This window comes from Pelodiscus sinensis, chromosome 17 (assembly GCF_049634645.1).
Source record: "Pelodiscus sinensis isolate JC-2024 chromosome 17, ASM4963464v1, whole genome shotgun sequence".
NCBI classification, from domain to species: Eukaryota; Metazoa; Chordata; order Testudines; family Trionychidae; genus Pelodiscus; species Pelodiscus sinensis.
This window is the reverse complement of record NC_134727.1, coordinates 32,274,332-32,301,897: the sequence shown is the minus strand read 5'-3', so window position 1 is coordinate 32,301,897 and position 27,566 is coordinate 32,274,332. Positions and strand designations below refer to the sequence as shown.

The 27,566-nt window shown below is 45.1% G+C and overlaps 1 protein-coding gene and 1 long non-coding RNA gene across 7 annotated transcripts in view; both read right to left on the bottom strand.

Annotated features, from left to right (window-relative positions):
* The window catches only part of LOC142818740 (uncharacterized), a 31,338-nt gene extending 23,640 nt beyond the window's left edge, over positions 1–7,698 (bottom strand). The window contains exon 1 of the long non-coding RNA XR_012896380.1: positions 7,315–7,698. This is a non-coding gene — a long non-coding RNA (uncharacterized LOC142818740). The remainder of the gene's footprint in view (positions 1–7,314) is intronic.
* A 10,355-nt stretch (positions 7,699–18,053) lies between these two features.
* WNT8A (Wnt family member 8A) overlaps positions 18,054–27,566 on the bottom strand; it is a 41,721-nt gene continuing 32,208 nt past the window's right edge. For 5 of the 6 annotated variants that reach the window (XM_075900466.1, XM_075900467.1, XM_075900468.1 and 2 more), the window contains 5 exons: positions 22,691–22,724; positions 22,334–22,472; positions 21,305–21,430; positions 20,616–20,758; positions 18,054–19,556 (listed from right to left, as the gene is read on the bottom strand). In XM_075900466.1, coding sequence (XP_075756581.1) covers positions 18,996–19,556; positions 20,616–20,758; positions 21,305–21,430; positions 22,334–22,472; positions 22,691–22,705 — 984 coding nt within the window. In that variant the 5' untranslated portion in view covers positions 22,706–22,724 and the 3' untranslated portion in view covers positions 18,054–18,995. Of the gene's footprint in view, positions 19,557–20,615; positions 20,759–21,304; positions 21,431–22,333; positions 22,473–22,690; positions 22,725–22,816; positions 22,888–27,566 lie in introns of those variants that run through there. The other variant, XM_075900470.1, reaches the window with a different exon arrangement.

Here is a 27,566-nt window from a genome sequence, read left to right as displayed (position 1 = left end):
TGGTGCTGCTGCTGCTGGCGCTGGTTTTCCATTACCCATTCCAATACCTTTGCTGCCTCCATTTGGCGAGCTCCTTAAAGAAACAAACTTATCCTCTTATCCTTAACCTAGAGCCTTCCTAGCTCTCTCTAGCCCCCCCTTACACTCGGGGCCTCCTCGCTGCCCACATTCTCCACCACATGTCATGGAGCCACCCTGGTCATGTCCCTTAGCCCCTGCCTTTGCTTCTGCTTTCCTCCCATCCGACCGGATTGGGTGGTTCCGTCATTCCCTGGTTGTCCAGGCAATACACCGAGTAGAGAGGTGAGGGGGGTCCAGGCCCTCCCTCTCTCCAGACCCCAGCCCAGGGCCCTAAGGCAGGGGAGAATATCCTCTCTCCCCTCACCTGGCTGATGGGGCTACGTGCCGCAACTCATCAGCCCACGGGCAACTATTCTGCACCCGCCCTGGGCTACTTCCTCACCCCCACTTACCGGGGTGCTTTGGGTGCTGCTTCCTCAAGGCCCTGAGCCCCTTCATCTGGCGCTCTGGTCGACCTCCTTTGTCCAGGTGTTGTGGTCGGCTTTATCCTGTGGAGGGTACCGCTCCTCCCCTCCAGGACGCCTGCGCTGGCGTCCTTCAGGGCTGCTGCCCCTCCCCCTTCCCTCCTGGCCCCGCCCCCAGCATCTTCCCCGTGCTGACGTCAGCGGGCATTAGGGCTTCCGCCGGTGAAGTCTCTCCTGGAGCGGGGAACGCCTCCTCCTTTGTGTCCGGGGGAGCATTGGCCAAGCCGCCAGTCGGGCGACACATGTCTGCCGCCCCCACTGCCGCTTCCCTTATGGCAGGGAAAAGCCGCTCCGGGGCTCTCCACCCCCTGGGGGGAGCCTGAATAGTGCGGGGTTGTGCCACCCCGTCACACGGCCGCTCTGCAGAGCTGCAGCAGAGGTAGCTCCTGGAGCTGGGACTGAGCAGTCGTGGCTCATGTTAGCTTCCAGAGTCTCCTGCACTGCAGCTCTGCATTTCAAAGATAGAAAGAGCCGCCAGGCTGTTACTGCATTTAAAATGCAGAGGGGCAGCGTCCTGGACCAGCGTGAGCCAGGACTGCTCGGTCCCAGCTTGCGCCGAATCCAGCAGCCCATGTTCGCAGTGGCTGTGGCATCCCCGGCCACTGCGAATAGTGGCTGCTCCAGCAGCAGACCCTGTTTGCGGCAGCTAAAGCTGGCTGTGGACAGGGGCTGCTGCTGGAGCAGCCCCTGCATGCAGCCAGCCCCAGTGCCATGAACAGGGGCTGCTTGGCAGCAGCAGCCCCTGTCTGCGGGGGGGCCCCAGCTCCCTGCTGGTATCCCCATGGACAGGCTGCTGCTGGAGCAACCCCCCGCCCCATACCACACCCTGCTACCTCTGATAGAGGCAGCAGGGGGGATAGGCAGCACCAGGGAGACGGTGCTGGGGGGAACCAGCTTTTGAGCCAGCTCCCCTCAGCACTGGCTCCTGTGTCTCCCCCCTTACTGCCTCTCATACAGAGGCAGCAAGGAGGCGGGGGAAAGAGAGTAGTCGAGTACTCCACGCAACTACTCGCTAACATCTTTAATGCATATGCACATGCAGTATATTGACTGTGGTGGCTGTATGCTGCCGTGACTTGTGTTGGCAAAAGTTTGTAGTATCTTAGGCTCTCTCTGCTTCAGTATCTCCAATTTTAATATGGAGACAAAAGTACTTTAAAGGTTGTGGGGCTGTCAGATGATAGATTAATGGGCTCTGTATAAGTTCCTAAGAAAGAATTTTAAATTGATGCCATATCTTAATCATGTGACTTCTTAACGAGGATGCTGTCTTTAAAAATATCTGGAGAAATGTTTTACAGATATTGGGCAGTTCTAGAAAGGTTCCTCATGGTAAAAGCAGTAATTAAAAACAGAATCCGGGTGGCATTTGTTCTGGTGAATAATATCCAAAAGATTATTCTGTCATGGTTGTTAGCACAACAACCATGTCAAAGTAGCTGATGACTTATCAGGAGCCTGAATTCATCTCCAGGACAGAAGTGGCCTGTTAAGGAACCTGAGGAAAAATTTGCTGGGTGATATAATGGGACTGTCACCTTCAAGTTAAACTAAAGTAAGTGCTTGCAATGAAAACGTGAGTGTATTTGTGTGTGTACTTTACCCAACAATGCATAGCAGCCTACCAGTACATAGCTGCACTTCCATTGCTGGGAAATATTATCTCTAGGGACTAATCGTAGTTATCTCAAGGGAGATAATGAAGTATTTGGAAGGATATAGTTCCCCCACAGTGAAGCCACCATCTGCTTGCAGTCAAGGAGATCAAGATTTTTGTCAGTTAGCTTGACTATGAGGCACAGTGGCTAAATGTTCAGTACTGTAGTAAGCACAATGACATGAAAATGGGGAACTTTCAAGATGATTAGCTAGGGTACATTTCCATGCATGAGCATTTCCATGTTCCTGTTAGAACAGCACTGTGGTATATATCACCAAGCAAAAGGGGAATTTCAGGATTTTATTAAGAAGTTGTTTGCATTTTAAAATAGGAGTGCAGCTTTCTGAATGTCTTGCTCTTGAAAAAGGAATGAGGGAGACTTCTTCAGGCTGCAGTAGCATTTTATACCTTAGCACTAGGATTAATGATATGCCAGATCCAACTTAAACAAATATCTCTTAAAGATTAAATCTTGTTGTACAGTTACTTTATTCCCGAATCAAAATAAAATTACAAAAAGGTCCTTACCACTGGCAATATGGAGTAAATACATACCACAAAGTCTCAGAGGGGTAGCTGTGTGTGTTTGTTACTTAAAAACACTTAAAAAACTAGTGGTCCTATAACACCTTAGAAACTATATTTATGTTGTTTTATGAGCTTTTGTGGGCACAACCCATTTCAAAATGTCCCTTAAGAGAAGACTTTTTATGTCCATAAAGGTTATGAGGGTTAATAGGTTTCATCTGCATATAAATTTATTATATTTTGTGATTATCCTGGCTTTGTGTATTACTCCTTTAACCTCTAAGGACATTGGCGTTTTGCCAGAGCAATGCCAGAGTTGAAGTTGCTGGTGTCTTCCCTATTTGGGGAATATTGGGGTGAGCTAAAGAGGGCCTGGCATAGAGCCTCAGAGTTGTCCTATATTGTTTTCCTGATGTGATGGGCCTTGGAGGTCTTGCTGGGGTGCAGAATCACCTCACTGTAAGAACTCCTGACAAATACTGAAATTGGGTCCTGAGTCTGCGGTCCTGTCAGCCATTTTGTGTTCAAATCAGTGTAGCCCTTTATAGAAACTAAATACTCTATGGCTATGTCTACACTACAGGGTTTTTGTGCAAAAACAGCCATTTTTGCAGAAAAACCTGTGGAGCGTCCACACCTCAAGCGCATTTTTGTGCAAGAAAATCTACAGTCAATCAACAGAACAGAGGGCTTTTTGCGATGTAGGTATACCTCCTTCTATGAGGCATAACTCCTTTTTGAGCAAAAAAGTGTTTGTGGACGCTCAACAGAGGTTTCTTGTGCAAAAAGAGCCTATCACAAAAAGCACAGAGTGCTCTGATGGCCATTCTGTGAATGTCAATCAGAACTTTATTGCGCAAGAGTGTCCATACAGTGTGGACGCTTTCTAGCGCAAAAGCACATCGATTTTGCAATGTGCTTTTGAGGTGTGGACGCGCTTTTGCGCAAGAAGTTTTTGCGCAAGAACTCTTCCTCAAAAGGCTTCTCATGAAAAACCCTGGGCTACGTCTACACTGGCCCCTTTTCCGGAAGGGGCATGTAAATTTCACTAGTCGTCGTAGGGAAATCCGCGGGGGATTTAAATATCCCCCGCGGCATTTAAATAAAAATGTCCGCCGCTTTTTTCCGGCTTTTAAAAAAGCCGGAAAAGAGCGTCTAGACTGGCCCCGATCCTCCGGAAAAAGTGCCCTTTTCCGGAGGCTCTTATTCTTACTTAAATAAAAATGTCCGCCGCTTTTTTCCGGCTTTTAAAAAAGCCAGAAAAGAGCGTCTAGACTGGCCCCGATCCTCTGGAAAAAGTGCCCTTTTCCGGAGGCTCTTATTCTTACTTCAAAGTAAGAATAAGAGCCTCCGGAAAAGGGCACTTTTTCCGGAGGATCGGGGCCAGTCTAGACGCTCTTTTCCGGCTTTTTTAAAAGCCGGAAAAAAGCGGCGGACATTTTTATTTAAATGCCGCGGGGGATATTTAAATCCCCCGCGGATTTCCCTACGACGACTAGTGAAATTTACATGCCCCTTCCGGAAAAGGGGCCAGTGTAGACGTAGCCCTGCAGTGTAGACAAAGCCTATGTGTTCTCACTTGGAGACTGTCGTCTTGTTCTGGTTTTTATCATTTGCTTAATAAGTCATTTAGACTGAAAGCATCTGCATGCTGGGTGGGAACTGTGATATACCATATGAGGAATTCAGCTGAGATAAAAAGTCAGTTTTGGGGGGCTGGACTAGATGACTTCTTAAGGTCCCTTCCATCCCTACATTTGTTTCTGTCATGTCACTTCTTATTTCCCACCCCTAACCTAACCAACGCAAAGCATTTCACAATTATAAACATCCACAAGATGAGTTATCTTACCTCCTCGAGTCACAAAGGCAGATTTTAGAGAGATCCCTGTTACAATAAATTCACATGGTAAGCCCAGGGGAGGGGGAGAGAGATAGAGGGACAAGGGTTGAGTTGGTGGCAAAATTCATTCTGATGACAAATGGTGCAGGGTAAGTGTCCCTGTTATGGTGATAGCTTGTACATTTATGGTATTTGCCATATTCTGAAACAGACTTCTGATCCATTTTCCCCCAGCCTGTCTCCAAGAGGGGACAATGCCAGATGTCTCACCAAAAGGTGAGAAACTCCTTCTTCCTGGTGCCAGCTGGTGATAGTTCATGTCCCAAATGATAAGGACTGATAACCCTTGTAATTCTAATTGCAGTGTAGAGTTGAGGCTGTTCCTATTCTTATCAATGCCTGACCTTTAATTCTTTAGGAGATTAGTGAGCTATTTGCTCCAATGATACCCTATAACACTGGGATTTTCTGTTCATTTGTTTTAAATGCATTACCTTTCTGATTTCATAAAGCCCTCTCCCCCCACCTTATCTGGAAGATTTAAATGGATGTGCCCCGCTGACATGGGATTTTAAAATTGAATTCATCTTTAAAAGAACGGCCATACTGAGTTAGACCCAGAGGTCCATCTAACACAGATGCCTGTCTTCCAGTGGCGGACGATGCCCGATGCTTCAAATGGACTGAAGAGAGCAGGTTGATTTACTGAGTGTCCATCCCCTGTCATCCAGTCCAAGCTTCTAGCCATCAGAAATTTCTGTCAATGGGAACACCTGCCATTACCAGTTCTCTTGACCCGGAAAGCAATATTTTCTCTCACAATTCCATACTCTAGAAATATTAGTTTAGAATTACCATCTACGCTGAATATGATCAGAGCATTTTGTGTCACACCCAGTTGTACTTTTTGTGAAGCTTGACTGAGATATTTCCAACAGGTAGCACCGAGGGAAACTGCACTAAACAGTGGAAATTGCTTCACTCAGAGCAGTCTCTCAGAGTGAAAGAATCTGAGATGACTTAAGGCAGGCTCCCTCTTGATGTGACATTTTCAGGGTTAAAGTCCAGGAAGTCTTGAGCATCCATCTTCATCTCCCATTTACGTTATCTCTCTGAAAGTACCTGGCCTGTATTTGAGGGGCTCTGGAAACCCGAGGTTCAATTTAGTGCTTCCTACTGTCTAAAAGGAATTGGACTGTGATTTGTGATAGTTGTCTGGTGATTGATGAGATAAAGCTCCAATATGTGCATGCTTCCTATCCCCGATCATGCAGTAAAAGAGTTGTTTCAGATCCTTACAGTTGCAGATCTGAGAAATGGGCCTGAACTAACAGCTCAACTGATCAAACCCGAACTGTGGACTGTTTCAAATCTAGCTTCAAGTCCTGCAGCCAGAGCCCCTTTGCCTCAGATGTACATTTCAGAGATGCATGGTCCCAGTGAAGTGCACACTAATGCAAACACATAATAATTTCATATGGGAATTCAGTCGATCATGTCGTGTTAGGACAGGGTATTAATTGCTTGGCTGAGGGTTACATTTGCAATTTGCAAGATTAATCTTGAACTCTCTCACAGAGGTTTGGTCTGCAGCGCACAGTCCACCTGTGGAACTCCTTGCCAGAAGATGTTGTGAAGACCAGGACTTTAACAGGATTCAAAAAAGAACTAGATAAATTCATGGAGGTTAGGTCCATCAGTACTTATTAGCCAGGAGGTGCAGGAATGATGTCCCTAGCCTCTGTTTGTCAGAGGCTGGAAATGGATGACAGGAGAGGGAACATTTGATGATTCCTGTTCTGTTTATTCCCTCTGGCATTGGCCACTGTCGGCAGACAGGACACTGAGCCTGATGGATCTTTGGTCTGACCCACTATGACTGTTCTGATGTTCTTAGCAGGGGTGGATGTCACCTCCCTATTGAGTGCGAGTTCTCCTGCCCTGCCCCGCCTCCTGCTTACCCTGCCGAGGGGGCAGTGAGCACCCACAGAAGCACTCTTTGCCCTGACACTGAAGTGGACCTGAATGCCGGGAGTTGAAAAGTGAGGCTGCCTCGCACTCACCTAGAAGCCTCAGCTCCTGTCCTGTAAAACTGGGCCTGGCTCCTTGCTCTCAACCAACTCTGTGATCTGGTGCACAGGGTCATGACAGGGTCTTGGCATCATTTGGGTTTGGGCCAGCAGGGCTAACTCTGAGTGAGTTGTGACATGGCACACGGGTGTCTCAGAACCCCAAGTGCTGCTGCTGGATGAGTGCCCCTTAGGCGGGCCTGTGCTTTTCAGCACATTAGGCTATCCACATTCTCCATCTTATCAGCTGCCATGTGACCTAAGTCCTCCCATTTCAAATTACATTTTTCGATGTTGTTGATAACCGTACATTTCCAAGTCATCCTGGTTAACATCGATAGGCAGAACCGAATCTAGGACCTCTAGAGATTAGCACATGAGTCTTTACTGCATGAGCTAAAAGCCAGCTGGTGCTCAGCTAAGGCTGTAGATCGGACTCATTCCTTCTTTCTGTAAGTGGTCTAAGTGCCACTACATGGGACAGTACATCTGAGCCAGCAGGTGTGTGGATTACACTAGATCTACCCCTGTTGTTGGAGTATTTGGCTTCCAACTGACAGCCATAATTGCTAGTTGGGTACGATCCATTCGTGACACATGCCCTTGCCATTGATATCTTCTCTGACACATTATTTGCGATAGAGACCTTGCTTTAGCTGTTTTTCTGACCTCATCGTTCCTTTTTCTTTTCTCGTTGCTTACTCCTCATGTTCTCTGCAAACACTGATGATGAAACACATCTTACTTCTGAGCATCTGTTTTCTTTAGTTGCCAGGTTTCACAGCCATCGGTTGCTATGGCTACGACGACTGCTGACTAGACGCTAAGTTTTGCGTGTCAGGATTCGGTATTAAGTTTCCAAATGTTCCTGCGTTTACCGAAGGCTGTATTCACTTTGCCAATCCTTATTCTTTATTTCCTCCAAGCATGTACCATCTTGTATTTCCAAGATATGGGTGGAGTGGGCTTATTCTTCAGGCCCCCTCCAGGGTCTTTTCATCCTGGTTCAGTGTAGAGAGGGTGATTGTGAGTTGGGGGTGATGGAGGGAGCTGCTGTGGATTGTTGGTGCCGCCAGGTCACAATGCCACAGCAGGTAGCTGTGTCCAGCCGCAGGGGAAAGGAGCTGCTGCTGCAGGATTTCCATGGATGCAGTTGTGCCCATGAGTAACCATTACATGATGCCTGAGTGGGTAGAGACCACAGTCCCCAGCCTGCAGCGCTGCCTCCAAGGACTTGTTCAGCCTCTTGCAGGCAGCGTTCAAGCTGTCAGACCAGAGTATTTGGTCTTTATTCCTGTCCAGACTGGAGTCCTGATTGTGGGAACTCCCTGGCCTCTTTAACAGTGCCCCCGGATGGTTTTGTGCATAATAATGAGTCATGTGGCTTGGGGCATTCTCACTATATTAGTAGACGGCAGAACTACCATCGTCAGAATAAACAAGGGAAAAGGCCTGATCTCACCAACGATAACCGGGCCTGGTGTGGATCTGCGGCAGGCCTGACCCAAAGCACGTGGAAATCAGTGGCAAGAGTCCCACTGACTTAAACAGGACAGAGTCCCAGGGGAGCTGCTCCACATTTCAGAACTCGCCGCTTTGCTGCCCTAGGCATGCTCCAGTTCTGCCCTGAGACAAACCTGCCTAGCAGTGCCATGCTTGCAGTGCTTTTGAGATCCAGCCCGTGTCTCCAAAGAAAGGAGGCTGCAGCCAACAAACTTATTCTGCGTATGGCCCATAGTTGAGCCCAATTTGAGGTGAAAGGTTAAAGCATTAATCCTTTGTGTCTCCCCCCACTGTTTTTACAGTCTTTATTCCATCATCATCGTCATCTTTTATTGCATACCAGGGGCTACTGAAGCCATTTGAGGAGGAAATTAAGGGTCATATACTGCCGAGGCTTTGCGCATATATGGCTCTTGAAGACCTTTTCTCTCCTGGTTGTGCCCATATAGAGCTTCCATTAATGCTAACAGGAGTCACTAGCAATGTTCTCTCTAACCTTTTCCATCCATGTGCAGATTTTTTCCAACTATGTGCAGAATACATTTTTCTGTGTACACCAAGGCAAGTGCAGATGTGCACCACCAGTAGAAACAACAAATCTTAGCTGGGGTGGAGTGCTCTGCTAATCCGCTGGATGGCATTGCAATCTCTCCTGAGTGGCCGGACAAGTGCATAATTTACAGGGAACACTGGGACCTGTGAGCACTTCCCTCCTACCATGTAACCTCGGTCTCTTCATTGGCTTCCTTGCCTTTCACAACAGGTTCCAGCTCCTTGTCCTGCACCATTCTCTCCTGCCTACAAATCCTCCTAGCTGGTCTCTGGGAAGCCTTCTCCCACTCCAGGCTGAATTCATCACACTTATGCTTCCCATTACTCTTGGGAGCTGCCGGCTGCTTCTCGGGCATCAGCAGTCCTCCCTCTCGATATCCTTTTGGGAGAAAAATAGTTATGGGTCCAAGCCATAAAATTGGCTGTGGATTTGAATTTCTCCAATGATAAGGCCCATCTCTTTAGGAAGTGTTCTTCATTGATGAAGCCTTTCAGTGCTGGTCTCTCTGGAGGTCCCCACTCAATGAAGAACTGTCTTCTGGCCTGTCATGGGTCTGAACAGACTTGTCTGTTTATGAAAGACAGTTTAGGCTGCTGGGGTCAGGGACTGTCCCCTTACTCATTCATGAAATAATGATTTTGCTGCTGGCACTTTAGTGGTGTGGGTGGAAATAGCAAATATATATGTAAGTTGTATTGAGGTGGTTGTCTCCAGCTCCCCTTACACTTCATCGTATTGCTCATTCTTCTCCAGCTCATCATCTAAGGAAGTGGGTTTTACCCATGAAAGCTCATGATACTATATATACTTTTGTTAGTCTCTAAGGGTGCGTTAGTCTCTAACAGCCATTATTCCGGAAAAACAAAACTAGCGTCCACACAGCAATTGCATTATTTCAAAAAGAAATTGAAATAACGGAGGGCTTTCTCTGATGTTGGTAAATCTCATTCCACGAGGAATAACGCCTCTTCCGAAAAAGCTCTTTCGGAAGAGGGGGTGTGTGGCTGCTCCACTGCTGCTATGTCGAAATAGTTCCTCACCAGGGCCATGCTAAGTTATTCCTCCCCAGTGCCTCCTGGGGCTCTAAGTCCACATTAGGGGAGCCTGCCTCGGACTCATCTTGAGGCTTCCCTGTACTGTGGATGCTCTTTTTCGAAGTAAGCGTGCAGTGTTGACATACCCTAAGGTGCTACAGGACTACTTGTTGTTTTTAAAGTTACAGACTAACATGGCTACACCGCTGAGACATCTTAGGTGGAATGCTGTTTAGGGTAGGGAATTTGCCTATCTCTGGTTGTACAGCTTCTAGTGTAATTCTGAACAGGGCATCTGGATGCTACTAGTCTAGATATATTTATTAATTATGAAGTTATCATCACCAATCATGAAGAGTCCAAATTAAATACTTTCAAATAGATATGTACTCCCAGGTATTCTTCCCCCACCGAAAAATTTTGGCAATACCCGTTAGAGATGGAAGCAAATAGTTGACCATCTGATAAGCATATGCTTATCAGGTAGTCAGATAGTGACTCGACTAGTCGTTCTCCCCTCTCCCCCTGCTGCCTCTATGCCAGAGGGAGGCAGCAAGTGGGGAGGGAGCAGGAGCTGGTGATAGGGGAGCTGGTTTAAAAGCTGGTTCCCCCCAGCGCTGTCTCCATGGGGGGGTAGGGGAGGCAGAGGCACAGCGAGAAAACAACGCAAGCAGGGACTGAAATGTACATTTCAAAGGTGGAAGTACAGCGGGGGAACACGAAGTGAGCGGGAACTCCGTGTTCCCCACTGCTCTTCTGCCTTTTAAATGTAGTAAGAGCAATGGGCAGCTCTTCTGGGTAGCAGGAAAGTCCATCAACTACTCGATTAGCTGATTAATCGAAATTTAACATCTCTAAGTGCTTATCTTGGATTTTGCAAAAAGTTGCAGTTTTGTAAATGCTGAAACCATTAATTACCTGGATTCTAATGAGACTGAGTGGAAAAGAACTTTATAAGTTTCACTGCACTGCACTTGGTATGACACATTAGATAGGCCTTGGTAGTGAATGGGTATCAAAATGAACACAAAAGTAGTTCCACTGTCTACATGGACTTAGTGAATCCAGACATTTGCTTAGCCAAAAATCTGCATTAACGAGATCTTATTTGTTGAGGAAATCTTTGTTTCTAAGAAGGAAAGGTTTTCAGTGATGTCTTTATCTTGGATAATCTTATAGACTAGTTTCAATATATTTCAGCTTCCTTCACGCAGTTCCGTCTAGAATGCAGGACTGTAAGAAAAGAGAGAAAAGACAGGAGAATGGAAGGGGATAAGAATCCTTGTCACTCAGAGCCCAGAAATAAGTACAGAGACTCAACTTCCCACTTTGAATTTGTTGGGAAGTGCAAATGCTTGGTAGCTTTGAAAATTAGGGCCACTTTGATTTAAGGGCCTAATTTTTAAGAACCCACGTACAAATTTTAGTTAAAAATTACAGATGGGATTTTCAAAGGCACCTAATAGGAGATGGGCACCTAACTCTAATGAATGTCAACAGGATTTTGGTATCTCACTCCTGTAAGCTCCTTTAAAGATCCTAGCCAACAAATCTTGCATAATGCATCTTCATACACCATCATTGCCCTCCACCTCATTCATGTACATGGAGCTCACAGAGGCCATCCAAGTGCTGATTAAGACCCTTTAACTTTGTCATGCTAAATAAGGTTTTTGCAAGTCAAAAAGGGCCAATGACTTTTGTTTGAAGGCTTGGGGGGAGAGGGGGAATTGTTGGGACTCATTGGTTTCACTAAACAAGAGGTGGCCTGACCAGCAAGTCTCCCTGCATATGAAAAGGCCACTCACCATGTCCAAGAAAGGGGATTCTTACACTTGTCAGCTTGAGTGATGGAGATCCCTACTCTGAGAGCCATAATATTCATGTCAGACAATTGCCAGAAGTGCGGGAGATGGATGGCCAAAGATTGTATTTTCTTGACACTTTAATATGATGAGATGGGAGGATACAGCACAAGCATCCAATATAGAGTAAGGACCCAGAACAGGACTTTGGCACAGCAGAGACAAGGCCAACCCAGTGCACACAGACCAAGGCCTGTCCTCTGCAACCCACTAGCAACTGAAGTGGGGCTGGCCTGAATAAACTCAGCGATTATCAGTGATGGAATAATAGTGGGAGAGAAACTGAACGTAAGACTGACCCTAATGATCCAGGCAGTTCAGTATCTTGCCTTCCAGCAGTGGCCAATGCCAGGTGCTTCAGAGGGAATGAACAGAGCAATTAGCAAGTTCTCCATTCTCTGCTGTCCAGCCCTGGCTTCTGGCTTCTTATTCATTCAGAGTGCCAGGTGTTCCTGTGCAAATGAGCAGTCATTCTCCAAGTTCCTTTGCAACGACTGTAACTTCACACTAGCTGTTTCAGGGCCCATCCTTCATGCCCTCCGTGTGCCTGTCATTGTACACAGCTGGACCAAACCCATTCTCTCTGCAGTCAGTATCAACAGTCCTATTGATTCCATTTGCCGGCTATTGATCTCTCTTACAATGATTGTATGCATGTGTGACTCTTGTTTTAATAGATAGCCAGTTTAAATCAAACAAAAGGAAGTATTTCTTCACGCAGCGTGTAGTTAACCTGTGGAACTCCTTGCCAGAGTATGTTGCAAAGACCAGAACTTTAACAGGATTCAAAAAAGAATTAGATACATTCATGGAGGTTAGTTCAATCAGTACATATTAGCCAGGATGAGTAGGAATGGGGCTGGGAATGGGAAACAGGGGAGGGATCACTTCAAGTTTCCTTGTTCTGTTTATGCCGTCTGAGGCACCTGGTTTTGGCCACTGTTGGAAGACAGGATACTGGGCTAAATGGATCTTTGGTCTGCCACGGTATGGCTGTTCTTATGTTAGTTTCAGAGGATTTATTTCTGCTCACAGTGACTCGTTCTGGCCTGTGAGGAGATGGTTTGGTAAGGCGTGGGAGTAGCAGAGGTATGGGACTCTGATGCCATGAACCTCCGAGGGTGAGTATCTAGGGTTTCAGATGGAATTTCTCTCCCCCCACCCTCACCAGGCATTCACCGTGACACTGCTACTTTTAGCTCCCTGTCTTCATCAGAGCTAGCTCAAGTATGTCTCCCTGAGCTGAAAATTATACCTCCAAGGCCACTGTAGGCCAACTCAGAGCCATTGTGTCCATAGGACAGTTGGCCCCATGCTTTGGGGGACCCTGCGACGGCTGCTTCAATCATCCCATGATCAGAGCCCAGGGTAGCCCGGGGGATTACCTGGAGGCCTGGCACAGGACAGCAGCAGGGGAGCCGGAGCAGTAGGACCCCCTTCACCGCAGCAGTGGGAGCTAGAGCAACCAGGCAGCCTGCTCCACTCTGCCCCATCCCACCAGCTCTCTGTGCTCTGTGTCACCATGGTGAATGTGGGAGGGGGGGTGACCCTTGTTGCCACCCTCCACCAACCCCCCCCCCCGGTAATCCCCTGGCTTGTGTTGCTTGGAGGAGGGGCTTTAGGTAAGGAGGCAGAGCAGAGGCGGGAATGGTGGGGTATGGGCAGAGCAGCGATAGGGTTTGAGGGATGGGGTGGAGCCTGTGGTGGTGGTGGGGTTTACCCCGGTCCCCACAACTGGGACACTGGGAGGTTGCCCCAGGCACTAGGCCCCCCCAGGCATGGTCCTGGAGCTACTGCCAGTGCCACTCAGTGGAGCATAGGCTTTATGCTGGGTCTCTGCAAAGGAGCAAATTTCACCTTTTGTGATAATTGCAATGGGCTTGAATTTGGTCAACTTATTTCTTGGATATGTGTGTGTCCATGACTTTGCTGACACCACTCCAAGACAGACATCCCCCCATACCACTACATGGGAAGTCTCTGAAACAGGAAAAGTGGAGTATTGATGAGCCACTGGAAATGTTCACACAGATACGCTATTCATGCTGATGGGCATTCTGTGTCTGGACAGGGTGCAGAACTTTGGAGAAAAGATTCAACATAAGAACATCAGAATGGACAGAGTGGGTCAGACCAAAAATCCAGCTAGCCCAGTATTCTGTCTTCCGATAATGGCCAATGCCAGATGCCCCAGAGGGAATGAACAAAACAGGGTATCATCAAGTGATCCACCCCATGTCACCCATTCCCCGCCTCTGACAAACAGAGGCTAGGGACACCATTCCTACCATCCTGGCTAATAAGCATTGATGTCCTCCATGAAAGTATCTAGTTCTTTTCTGAACCTGTTAAAATCGTGGTCCTCACAACATCCTCTGGCAGGGAGTTCCACAGGTTGACTGCGCATTGCATGAAGTATTTCCTTTTGTTTGTTTTAAACCTGCAACCTACTAATTTCATTTGGTGACCCCTAGTTCTTATGTTATAGGAACAAGTAAATAGCTTTTTCTTATTCACTTTCTCCACACCAGTCATGATTGTATAGACCTCTCTGGCAGCCATTCCAAACCCCTAATCATTCTTGTTGTCCTTTTTTGAACTTTTTCCAATGTCAGGATATCTGTAGCCTGGTTCACACTGGTGCTTTACAGTGCTGTAACTTTTCCTGCACTCGGAGAGAGAGAGAGTGTGTGTGTGTGTGTGTGTATGTTCACACCCCTAAGCCAGAAATTTACAGTGCTGTAAAGTGTCAGTGTAGACTTGACCTAAGAATCATCCCTTAGTAGCGGGTCAGTGATATACCTCCTGCTCCAATTCTACCTCCTCAAGTCCCTACCACCCCACCCCTTCCCATCTCAGAGGAACATCCCTTTCCTGTGTCTTCTAGATGGTGAGTGGGGGAAGCGGGCAGTGTAAAGCTGTTTTGAAGGATTCCTTACATCTTGGCAATACTCAGCTGCCTTTTTAGGTCACCTTTTTTGGTCACCTTTGCTCCAGCCACATAAAATGACCTCATGGGGCATTGAGAATCAAGTTCCTAGGTCTGAATTAAGGACTTTAAAACCTGTGGTGACGCCATACTCATTGGTCTTAGTAAATGTTTTCTCCTGGGACATAGTCTGAGATGGAAGTTTTGAGAACAGAAAATGACAGGCCTTATTGTAATCTTAAAAAGAGATTGTGGGTGTCCTAGGTTATATGAAATTGTGCTGGATCAAATGTAGTGAACTGGGCAGCAACTGCCTTTTAAAGAATTAAGTTGGGCTGCTGGATGGGGTCTTGGGACAAACTCAAGGACCATTAGAATGTGACAACTTGTCTACATGACATTTGTGAAGGTGAATATTGCTGGAAGTGAATAGTAGCCCCCTGGGGTTTGCTGGCTCTGTTAGTGCAGTGATGGATGGAGACAATCTTACATTTCTATGGCTTTTTATGGAATCCGGCAGGGAGTGATTGAGTACTGTATCTCAGCAACAAGATGGATGGAGAAAGAATATTGAAGGACTGTAATACTGAGAGCTTTTTTCACGGCACAGCTCTGCTTAATGGGTTTATCATTTGGGTCTTAAGCTTTTTCCTATCTACTGAGAGATGTCAATACTACCTTTGCAAATAATAAAAAAGGCACCAAAGTTTCTGCCTTGAAATGATATGTGCCTTCCTCTTTAATTCACCAGAGTTAAAGTATCTTTATGCCTTTGGTTGGAACATATTGCAAGTGCCTGATTATTCAGAGAATGATTATTCGTAGTATGTTTATGTTTATGTAGTAATGGTGGGTTGCATTGTTCTATACAAATACATAGGAAAACGTGATGTGGCTATATTGTGTTCTCTGGCACAACCCCACTGAAATCAGTGGAACTGGGCTAGTACAAACAACTGAAATTTCAGCTGGTCCCTGCCTTGAGCAGCTAACTCCACGGTCCTGATCCTGCAGACAGACATATGTTTTAATTTTGGCCTGTGAGTAGAGTTACCAATGATGTATTTCACAAATAAAGGACTGTTTTGATAGCACCCTGGTCCCACCTCTCCTCCCAATATTATTATTACTATATATTATTATTGATTATTATTGCTAGTATTATTAATAATAATTTTATTATAAAGCAGTACTAACCTACATTCATTGTGGTATAACTTGCTGGGTTTTTTGCAGCACTCTGCAACTCCTGATCTTTTTATACAGAGATGTAATAAGAAACAGAGTGTGGGGCAAAACTGTACCTATGTGAGTAGTCCTCTTGATGTCAATGGGATTCTTTACAGGTGGGAAGGCAAGCACCTTAATAAGAGCTTGTAGGATCAAGGCCCAAATTAGACCCATTACGGCTATGTCTACACTACCAGGTTATTTCAAAATAAGGTATTTTGAAATAACTCCCGAAATAACTATTTCAAAATAAGCTTATTCCTCTTCACAAGCAGGCGTTATTATTTTGAAATAACAAGCTCATTATTTCGAAATAACAGGCTTAGTAGTGTGGATGCTCAACTTGTTATTTTGAAAGAAGGGAAGTTGTTTCGAAATAACTCCCCAGTGTAAACATTACCTAGGTGACTATAGATTCTGGAGGAAGGAGTGGGGCACGAGAAAAATAGTTGCGTTAAGGAGAATAAAATACAAAGGCTCAGATCTTACAGACTGGGATTTTCAAATGCATCTAAAGGACAATGTTGAATTAAGATACGCAATTTCAGCTACGTTAATTGCATAGCTGAAGTCGAAGTAGCTGAACTCAGCTTTTGGCGCTGTCCACACTGCAGGAAGTTGAAGAACACTCTTTCTTCGACTTCCCTTACTCCTCAGGAAAGCAGTGTTACTGGCATTGACCGGAGAGCCCCCTCACTTTGAATTAGCTGTCTTAACTAGACTGCTAATTCAAACCCTGGAAGATCAACAGCAGCAGCTTCCATCTTCCTCTGTAGTGTAGACGTACCCTAAGGGAGCAAGATGCCAAAGTCTATAGGAATTCACAACCCCAGAAGAGCCTGTCCTCCTTAGATTCTTTTGAAAATCCCCACCCTGGTGAATAGCTGTCTCGTGTTCTGCATAAAACAATCCTCTCACATACACACCCTCGAATCCTTTCCCACCCCACCTGCCTGCAAAAACAAAGTCCTTTTGTGTGCTTTCTGGTAGAAAACCTTCCCTAAACTGCTGTGAAAACTTTTGGTTTTAGTTGGTATTAGTTAGGGCTTTGATACATTGGTGCACCTGTGCTGCTGTAGTGTCTGCTGAAGATGTGCTACATGGATGGGAAAGTGTTCCCTCTTTGGTATAATTATTCCACCTCAGTGGGATGCAGAAGCTATGTTGGGGAGGGGGGGAATCTCCCGCTAACAAAACACAGTGTGGACAGCGTTTAAGTTACATCAACTTACGGGATAGTGTAGACAAGCCCACAGTCTCTCATTCTCTAGACTCTCCCTAGGTCACCTCTTTTTTGGGGGGACTCTGTTTATTGGATCTATCAGCTTCCACACAAGCGCCTTCAGGGCCCACTTCTGTGTAGGGCACATTAGACAGCTTTGGATCTTATCACATTACTGATTTAAAAAAAAACCTGTCCTGATATTTAAAGGTAAATCTCTATATTAATGTCCCCACGGGCAAGGGGTTATTGCTAGGGACCCCTTGATCAGTTGCTCAATGTGCTTATTAACTCAGCTATTTTCAATCAAGGGAACCAGCTGTCTTGATAACATATAGCAAAATATTTTAAAAGTATTTAGCTATCTCAACTTCTGACTTTGGCAAAACTAATAGATTAACAACCCCCCTCAAAATGGCTCAGGCTTCTCTGACTTAAGCTTGTGGACTCAGGGGAAGTATAAACATGGCTCATTACATTTATCAATGTCAAAATTATAACTGCAGTGTCACAAATGAGGAGGGCAGAATTCACAATAAGGGGCAAAAGTTAGGGTTTCCTCTTGTTTTCCCAAGCATGCATGGCATCAGGTTGCTTGTAAGAAGCATCAGCAGGGAGCCTTAGCAGACACATTCACAACTGTCCCCGAGTTTTCTCTGGAGCAGCCTAGTTCAAAGGGCTCATCTTGTTCCTCAGAATAAAGAATTTTGCAACAAGTGCGGATACTTCCCACATCAAAGCACCTCAGAGTTTGCATTGTTTGAAGAACCTGGTAAGCCATGGACAAATTAGAGAGACGTGTGGAGTTTCAAAATGTACTTTAGCAAGCCAGTTGCCTGGGTGTTTAGTACTCAGGGAGGGTTAGATACAACAGTGATAGGTACTATAAAAATCCGCATAGAGATTTAGACTTGAGCCTAAGCTAACATATACTTAAGTGAGTGGAAAAGCCTCTCATTAAACTTCACTCTGCTTTGGATTAGCAATTAAAATGTGTTGGAAAAGCACACCACTCTTTTTCAAAATAACTTCATGCTGTACTTTTAGGAATTCAGGAAGTAAAAGCCATTGATTTAATTTAAAATATTTATTGCAAAATATAGTTCAAAATCATAACCTTTTGGATACCATCAGAATATGTACAGCAAACAGATTATGCTGGAGCAATAATACAACTTGCTTAATAATCAATATTACGTTGAGAGGCTGCCAAATTCTTCTCTACTGATTTGTTTTCCAAATGGTGCACTATAAATTCTTTTGTCTGATACAGATATAAAACTGTCTGTTTTTAAATATATGCACTGCATGAAATCTGTACGTATTGTCTGTAAATCTAGGAAGCACTTGAGGTGAAAAAAGTTGTAATTGTCCCAGTGTAAACCATGATTTTGTGAAGACCCTTCTCACATCAGAAAGTGCATAAGTTTGACATTAAAAAACACTTCCAAACAAAGCGTGCATCAACTACACAGGTTCTTATTCTGCTCTTAGGCTTGTGCAGCATCAGTGAAGTTAACAGAGGAGCAAGGACATGGGTAACGGAGATCCAGATTTCAGCCTGGAACAGCGGATTCTGATTTCTGTTACACTGATGCCTGGACTTACTCCACTGCCTGAGTGGATTTACTCCATGATTGACAATAGTGTAAATGACATCTGAATCAGGCCCACAGACTTTTGTCTGAGATTACCAACAAGTGAAAACACTTCAACCAGATACACCAAGTGGCTATGAGGAAGAAGTGAGTTACAAGAACCAGAGGAAACAGGAAAATAGGCAGGAATGTCCTAGGTCCACCAGGGCCTGCTCTGTGTAATCACACAACAAGGGAGGTGTGGAATATGCCCACCTGACCCCAATGGACAATCCCCACTTCAAGAGGCTGATTAGCCACCTCCCCCTTCCCGCCCCTCCCCCAACTCCCTCCGGATCCTGGGGAAATTTCTTCCCAACCTCAAATTTAGAGATCAGTTGCCATCTTTGTCATGAGTCCGCTTGAGGGTTGCAGATTTATCTCTTGTGCCCCCTGTTCCGCCGCCGGGTGTTGTTGGGAGAGGTGCCATCTCTTCTGGAGCAGTAATGCTTAGTGACCACTTGCTTGCACTGCTGGCATTTCACCAGGCAGCACCAGTGGAACTTGCAGTTGCAGCTGGTGACAATTTCAGTCCTCTTCTCCTCCACTTTCAGGCCGCACTCGGTGCAGAGCCTCCTGCAGCTCCTCCTCTCCCACTGAGACAGGTTCTTGCCACTTTGCAGGCATTCCCGTCCCTCCGTGCCATGCAGGCCCAGGCTGGCATTCCTGACACAGTAATCAGGAGAGTCCTCCAGGAAGACCAGTTCTGTGGCTAGCACCATGCTGAAAGTCTCTGCCGTGGCCCCCCGGCTGTCAGCGCTGTTCCCCGCTCTCATCCTCCTCTTGTCCATCTCCAGCTTCTGGGCCTGGTCATATCTGATCTTCAGATAATTCCCAATTTCTCGAAACTCAGCAAGCTGGAGCCAACAGGTCTGGATGCTGCAGCTGCCGGATACCCCGTGGCACTTACACGTCCTCTTCATTGTTGCCTTCACAGCCTGAAAAGGCAGATCAGTTAGGAGCAGCAGAAAATCAGGGCACAAACAGGCGGGTGCGATAAAACCTTAGAATGGCAAAAGGGGTCACGCCTCTCTCTGTCACCAATTCTGATCCCGCCTCATGCCAGTTGTGGATGAAAGTCATTCCTATGTGAAATGGACATGTGCTCATGTGAAATGAGCCAGTGCTCTCAGTCCAGCTCCTGATGGAAATACATTCCATTGCTAACTGGGAGCTGAGAGAGAGGCAAACATTCAGCTACCTTCCCACTACAGATGGGGGAGTGTCTCTCCAGGCCTCTGGTGAAACACATTCGCAAGGTAATGCTGTTCCCTGGGCTGTCCCAGATGTGTGGGTAAATTCATGTGCATAGCTGTCAGACCAGCACCGTTTACTCAGAAGATATGAAATAATCTTAGACACAGAATGAGACTACTAAGCATTTCTGCAGCGCCTTAAATCCAAGCATTTAACCAATCTCATCTACCAGTCCTTTCTATGGCAATTAGCGGGTGCCAACACTGCAGTATCTAAACGTACAGTTACTAGGCTTTGCTATATCATCCTTATCTTACAGCTAGGGAAACTGAGGCATGAAAAGATTAAGTGATCTTGCCCAGGGATCTGTTAGAGCCAAGATTAGAATCTAAACTGCCTTTCCCCTGCTACTGTGCTCTAACCAACATGCAACATTTCCTTCCCTAAAAGTGGCCCTGAGCTCCATGTCACAGGACATGAAAATATTGTTTTGATCCACTTGCGATCTGAACAAGTGCTTACAAGCTATGGGTCTGTGAAGCCTCAAGAAATGGTGCACCTTACTATACTGCTTGCTTTGCACAAGCTCTTTGAAGCTTTTGCCATTTCTGATGTCCAGATTTTAGGGCCTGATTCCACAAGCCTTACTCCTTATGCACATGGAGTAGTACTGACTCATGCAAGCCATCTTACTGAAGTCAATGGGACAACTCAGGGTTGGAGAATGAGACCTGGGAAGCTTTGCGAATGTGTTGATTACAAAGACATTTTGGACACAGACTTGGGTTTTGCTTACTTACAATTCTCCCTGCTTCATTGTTATGCAGATTCATTAAAGCTCTGGCATCTTGTCCGGTTTCCAAAGCATCCACAAATAGTTTGGAAATTCTCTCGCCAAATTCCACATTATCACTGCAGCCTCCCCAGACCCATCCTCGGCCACCTAGGAAAGGACACATCGTTCACAAATAATAGCTATGTGCAGAAGCTCAGGGCATAGGTGGATTTCAAGGCAACGTGCAAACTCAAGAGCTATTAGGAAACTGGTTGGAGGAGCCCATTCTGCATTGGCAGGGAGTTAGCTCAATGACAAGAACCAAGGATTTAGAGGGGTAGCTGTGTTAGTCTACCTAAATAAACTTAAACAACAGATGATCCTGCAGCACCTTGGAAACTTAACAAAAATTGTACATGGTATCATGAGCTTTCGTGGGTGGGTTGTGCCCACAAAAGCTCATGGTACCATCTACATTTTGTGTTAGTTTCTAAGGTGCTGCAGGACCATGTGTTGTTTTTTAGGAACCAAGGAATCATTTCAATGTGACTGTTCAAAGCAGGAGCCAATTTCTAACTTTGTTACAAGGAAGTCAGTAGGGCTGCCCAGTGGAAAGAGTCGAATGTAGCACTACATGTTTTCAGGTCTGACAATTGTTATGCCTTCTAACCAAAAGCAGAGCCATGTTACCACACCAGTAAAATCACAGCTCACCTACACGGCCATTCCTTGAATCATCACAGCCACAGTTGTCAAAGTCTCCCATGCTGCAGTTTCTGGTGAGCGTGTACATGACTCCAGCTGAGCTGATAGCATGAACAAAAGAGGTTTCTCTGGTAGCTGGAAGGAGAGGAAAGAGGCTGTCAACCCTCATGAACAGAAACCCTCAGTCCCCATTTTACTGGGAAGAAGGCCCCCTTGTGGAGCTTCTAACAGAGCCATGGCTGATGAGGGTATGGGTATGAGGGGGAAAGGAGAGGAATGGTCTTTGCATAACACAATTAGGACAAAAGATAAAGTGGTGCAGGAATTAAAACCTCCATAGAACATGGCAAAGGGCTTGTAAATTCTGCCTTCTGTCAGTTTTGTTTCAGTTTCAATAACTTTACTGGCACAAGGTGTCACCACAGTACCCATGTGTATCTATGTATGGAAAGAAGTTCTCACGGTGACAGTGACATTTTATAATAACAGGCCTGATCCTAACTCTACCATGATCAATTATTACTGACTTCAGTTGCTACCCAATAAGGTTTGCACTCTAGCAATTTTCTGCGGTGGCAGGGTCTGACTTGGTTTTCTCTATGCAGGAAAGTTGCACCCGTTTAACTTAAATCAGAAGCAAACTCATGCAAACCTGTCTGTGGGCACATTTTTAAATTGTAGTTTAAGAGGTTTCAGTTCAGCTTAAACCTGCTCCTACCCTATAGGTTAAATTGAAAGAAGCCACTTTAAAGTTGAAATAAGAATGTGTATGTACTCTTTGACTAATTTGAGTTTAAAAGTCTCACCTGAGGTTAAATTGGTACAACTTTCTCAATAAACATACAAGTCTTTACTGTGAGGCTGTCTGCAGGGTGACCTCTGTCTGTCTCTCTTCCAACTTGCTGTCATTCTAATATATGGAGCTAGATAAGTCTAGATCCGACCTCCTTATATAAATTGGTATGTACCCAGGGATGTCAGGAGGGAAAGGAGTGAGCCCAAGGAAAATCCATGCCCTGCCTCTAAAAACACACTTACCACTCCGCAGTCTGTTGTGAGTGGAGAGCTGAAGGGCACTTTCTGGGCAGTTCCAGCGCTCCCAGGTGAACTGGTGTTTGCATTCTTCAATTCCACTGTGGGCCCCCACAGCCACGCTGGTGGAGTAGGTCAGATATGCCTTGCATAGAAAAAGAATGAGTCTTAAACTCCCACCCCTTTCCCAAGGCCACTTGAAACCAAATTCAAATGGGTTTCAACTGTTTCCCCTCATTACACACAGGGAATTGGTGTCCATATTGCAGCTCAGTAAATGGGGTGCCCGAGAGAGGCAATATTTGGTTTGCTAACAGGAAAACTCTATAGTTAAAAATTCATAACAGTCCAGGTATAAATTACCTTTGGCCCGGTCATCAGAAAGTTGTTCACAGACCTGTAAGAAATAAAACAGGGGAAGTGAGATAATTGAACACAGGCTCAGAAGCATCACCAAAAAGTCCTCCTGCAGCTGGGCTGAGACCCTACCATGCTGATGTGTTGAAAATGGCAGAATAGATCCCAAGGCTTGTGAAGATGATAAAGGTGTTGCTCTTCATGGCTGTCAGTTACGGGGAGGTTTTATTCCACTGCCCGATCTAAAGCTCTCCCCGTACCGGAGATGGTTGAATGAGCAGGACAGCTCTGCTTCTCCCCACACCCAAAGGGGGATACTCAGGACAAAGAAAGTTACAAGGATCCAGATCTCGGATATTTATGAGGTGAAGTTCTGAGTGGCCAATGCCCTCTATTCATTTGCTACCCAATGACCCTATGTGGTAAGGAAGCCTCTGATCCAATGGGTGACAAGATAGCAAATGAAACGCCTAAAGCTGCACTTCAAAAGACCAGGAGCAGTTGTCACCCAGCGCCTGTGATGATTCTCAAGGAGAGTAAACTTCCCTAACAATGGGCAACCTTTAATTCTGTTAAACACACCAGCATTCATCTCTGGCTGGCTCTCTCTAGCTAAGGTCCACATACCTCTTTATGATACTTTGCTTCTGCACAGGGGCTCACTTCTTTGTCTCCTCTAAAATAACAAGCAGACACATTTCTGTAGGTCCCCCACTAGCTCAGTGCTCCCTGTGATGAGAATTTCCCGAAACCTATTCAGTGCCAGTTTTAAACAAAGATCTGTCGGGGCTGGATCTCCCTGTTTTGAAGGGAATCATTTCTAGCCAGATTCCCCTCTCACTGATGAAGGAGTTTGTGTTTTTCATAAAGGTAACCACATGCTGCCAAACTAGCATTTCCTACCTCCAGGATGTGAAGAAATCTCACTAATTTGCATTGCTGCAGTTTGGGAAGCCTGTGCACAGAGTCTGCAAGAGTCTCACTCCTTGCCTATATCCCCATGTGCAGCACATTCTGTTCATAGTGAGGACAGGTTTCAGGGGGAAGCAAGTTCTGCACTGTAAGGTTTGCCACAGCAAAAGCATAATTATATGCTGGCTTCAGATGTGTGAGCCTCACAGGTATCCATCTGCACATGATGGGAGGAGCTGGAGTTTCTTCTCACATACACGGGGGCTGTGTCTAGACTGGCCAGTTTTTCCGGAAAATCAGCTGCTTTTCTGGAAATACTTGCCAGCTGTCTACACTGGCCGCATGAATTTCTGCAAAAGCACTGACTTCCTACTGTAAGAAATCAGTGCTTTTTGCAGAAATACTATGCTGCTCCTGTTCGGGCAAAAGTCCCTTTTGCACAAAACTTTTGCGCAAAAGGGCCAGTGTAGACAGCTGAGATTTGTTTTGTGCAAAAAAGCCCCGATCGTGAAAATGGCGATCAGGGATTTTTTGCGCAAAAGCGCATCTAGATTGGCCATGGACGCTTTTCCGCAAAAAGTGCTTTTGCGGAAAAGCATCCGTGCCAATCTAGACGCTCTTTTCCGAATATGCTTTTAACGGAAAACTTTTCAGTTAAAAGCATTTCCAGAAAATCATGCCAGTCTAGACGTAGCCGGGGAGTAATTCACTGACATCAGAGTGACACCAGTATACAGCCAATATCTGAAAGAGGAGAAGCAGTCCCAAAGACCGTGGTGTCCTGGTGGCCAATATCATTAAGCCCTCAAGGTTAGCGTGATGCCTATTGGTGACAGCAGGCTTCTGTTAATGGGTACTCACCCGGGTGCTATTCCAGGTCTGACATTAAATTATTATGTATCTATGGACAAGCCATTTAACTGTTCTCTCTTCTTTGGCGTTGCCCTCATATAAAACGGATGATTTGCTACCTCCCAGGCATGTTGGTGGGTGAATTAGGAAATGTGTGTCAAGTGTGTTGTGATCTTCAAATGAAAGGCACCATACAACTGCAATGAATTACTTAGGGTGGGTGGGTGGGGGGGGGTTGTCCATCAAAATATTGTGTCTATGAAATGTTTAGCAAAAATATATTCAACCCGATTCTATCCCACTGTGTCTGGGTTGCTCACCCACAAATACACATTTGCGTTAGCTCCCTGCTCCTTTGTAAAGCAGAAGGAAAGATAATTTCTACCTCTTAGTGCCAGGTTTATTAGCGAGCATCAGAAGAAATGTATTACCCCCAGATCATGTGTAAGAGAAACCTGGAGTTAGTGTATAGCAAAGCCACAAACAATTTTGCAATTTGAGGATTAAAACTGTAGGCTGATAAGAAAGTATGAATGCAAAATAAGAATCCCGCTTCCTGAGTACAGCTCTTTTACAGCATTAGAGTATTCCCATGTAGAGGGCAAACTGGGGCCTGAGTCACATCTTAACTATTAACATGCTGAAATGACATCTGCCTTGTCTGGAGCTGCAGAAGGACATGTATTAATACTAAAGTGTGACTAGTGTATTTGGAAAAGCTCAAGCATTTAAGCCCTGGTATAATAGCTTGGATTATATGATGCATTTTTATATACATCTGCCTTTTATTGTTTTTAGTGCAGCTATCTATGCAGGCATGCTAGTGTTCATTATCGGAGAGAGATTGTGCAACTCAGAAAAGATTTTGGAGCATCAATTACCTCAGCTCATACTTGATCCTCTTAACCATGTGATAGAAAAAAAAAGCCTTTTGGGGTGTGGCACTCTTCTGTGAGAGATTGTGTAATTTGCAGGATCTGTCACGTTAAAAATCCTACACTCAAACCACACGTTTCCTTTCCAGGGATATTAATAACACCTTCTAACACATCGTTCCTTACTTCTTATAACTTTTCATCACCTATGCGAGTTGTTGACAAACAAGAGAACATGTTCTCACAAGCCAGCTGGCTCCAATTCATTATTCTCCATTTACAGCAGCATAACTGAAAGCAGAATCTGTCCCAGGGTATGTCTACACTGCAAAGTTTTTTCAGAAAAATGGCTGTTTTTCTGAAAAAACTCCAGTTACATCCACTCTGCAATCATGTTCTTTCGAGAAAAAAAAATAGAAAGAACAGAGGGCTTTTTCCAACATTGGTAAATCTCTTTCTACGAAGAAGAACACCTTTTCTGAAAGAGCTCTTTCAGAAAAAGGCGTGTGTGGACAGAGAAGAGGAAGTTCTTTAGAAAGAAGAGGAAAGAGGAAAAAGCACAGGTGCCCTGGTGGCCATTCTATCCATAGTAATCACAGTTTAAATACGAGATAGCGTCCATTCAGTGTGGACGCTATTTTTCAAAAAAGCAGATCGCTTTTTCGATGTGCTTTTTCTATGTAGACACCCTTTTGGAAAATTTTTTTTTTGGAAACTCTCTTCTGGAAAAGCTTCTTCCAAAAGAAGCCTGCAGTCTAGACATAGCCCCAGTGTGTGATCACAAGCTGCTTCAGGGCAAAAATAAGACTATGAAGCCATAAATGGGTAGAATTAAAATATTCACATTTTTGTATAGCTCTCCCCTCCCATTCTACCTCCACTGTAAAAGTGAACAGAACTTCATTCACTTGATTGGCATGTTAAGTAAAGAGAGCTTTCTCCAGATATTTATGGTAAAAATAGTTCTTTCTACTTCTTGAGCTTTTCATCCATGGCTCTCAAATCAAAGAATAACTATAATGATTTCAATTTGACAGGTGGAGAAACTGAGGCAGGGAGCAGGGGAATGACTTGCAAGAGGTCACACGGTGAAGCTGAGGCAAAGCTCCCCTGGACACAGGTATTTTGAAATTAAGCTTAGTGCTCTAATTACTAAATCCCTAAGTCTCATGCATGGTGAAGTTCATTAGCACCTGTGTGAATACTGACAGTTTTACTTTGCAGGGCTCTGCAGGGTCTGTTTCGTGGATTTTGATCTGCCTCATTTTGGAATCACCCATTTGCTTTGAGTTTTAGCTTTAGCTAAACCTAAATTTCTAAGCAAAAGCCATATGAAGTATCATAGCTGTATCGGTACCAGGATATTATCGAGACAAAGTGGTCCAATAAAAGATATTACCTCCCCCACCTTGTCTATCAAAGCAAAACACAGTTACAACCTTGTTATATGTCCAAAAAACCCATCTTCACTTGAAGAGGTTGGGATGAACATTTTGACATGCCCAATCTGAGCAGAGCTAAAAGTGACAAGCAACCAATTGGGTGCAACAAAATGTTCAGTTTCTAACATTGTTTGGGTGATTGTGGATTGATAAACTGGCAAACATCCATCAATTATGTTGGGCAGCAGGACTTCTCCGATCAGCCCGGGGTCTCAGTGTCAAGTTTGCAATTAAACGAGGTAAGGTTCAAATTGGTTTCAGGTATCCCTGGAACAATTGATGCAGAGAACACTTTGTGCTTTGGTAGATATTGTCGAGTTTCAGTTGAATTCTGTTGACTTGACAGATAAAATGTTAATATGGTGTTTCTGGTTTTCTTACTGTTTTGGTTTGTTAATCCACTCATAGTCTGAGCTTTTCACAGCCATTGGCACAGGAGATAATCAATGTAATGAAGTATATGGACACGTTCCCTACCAGCTGTGACATTCATTAAACATGCAGCTTGTATTTATTTTTCAATGCTCTATTGACTTTAATGTGTGGTTTGTCACCCAAATCTGAATCTGGATCTCCATGGGTGTATTTTGTGAAATTGTATTTCATTGCAATTTTTTGTCTTTCACCGGAAAACTAACAGCTACTTTTCAGAAATCTGATAGCCAGAATCCTGTGCAAACATGAAAGGGCTGTTGGTATGACATCCCCACATTGTTTTTGTTAAGATTTATACATTCCTATTGTGGAAGTGTTAGTGTTTGGGTTAGGTTCTGGATTCCGAACTGCTGAGTCGCAGCTGGC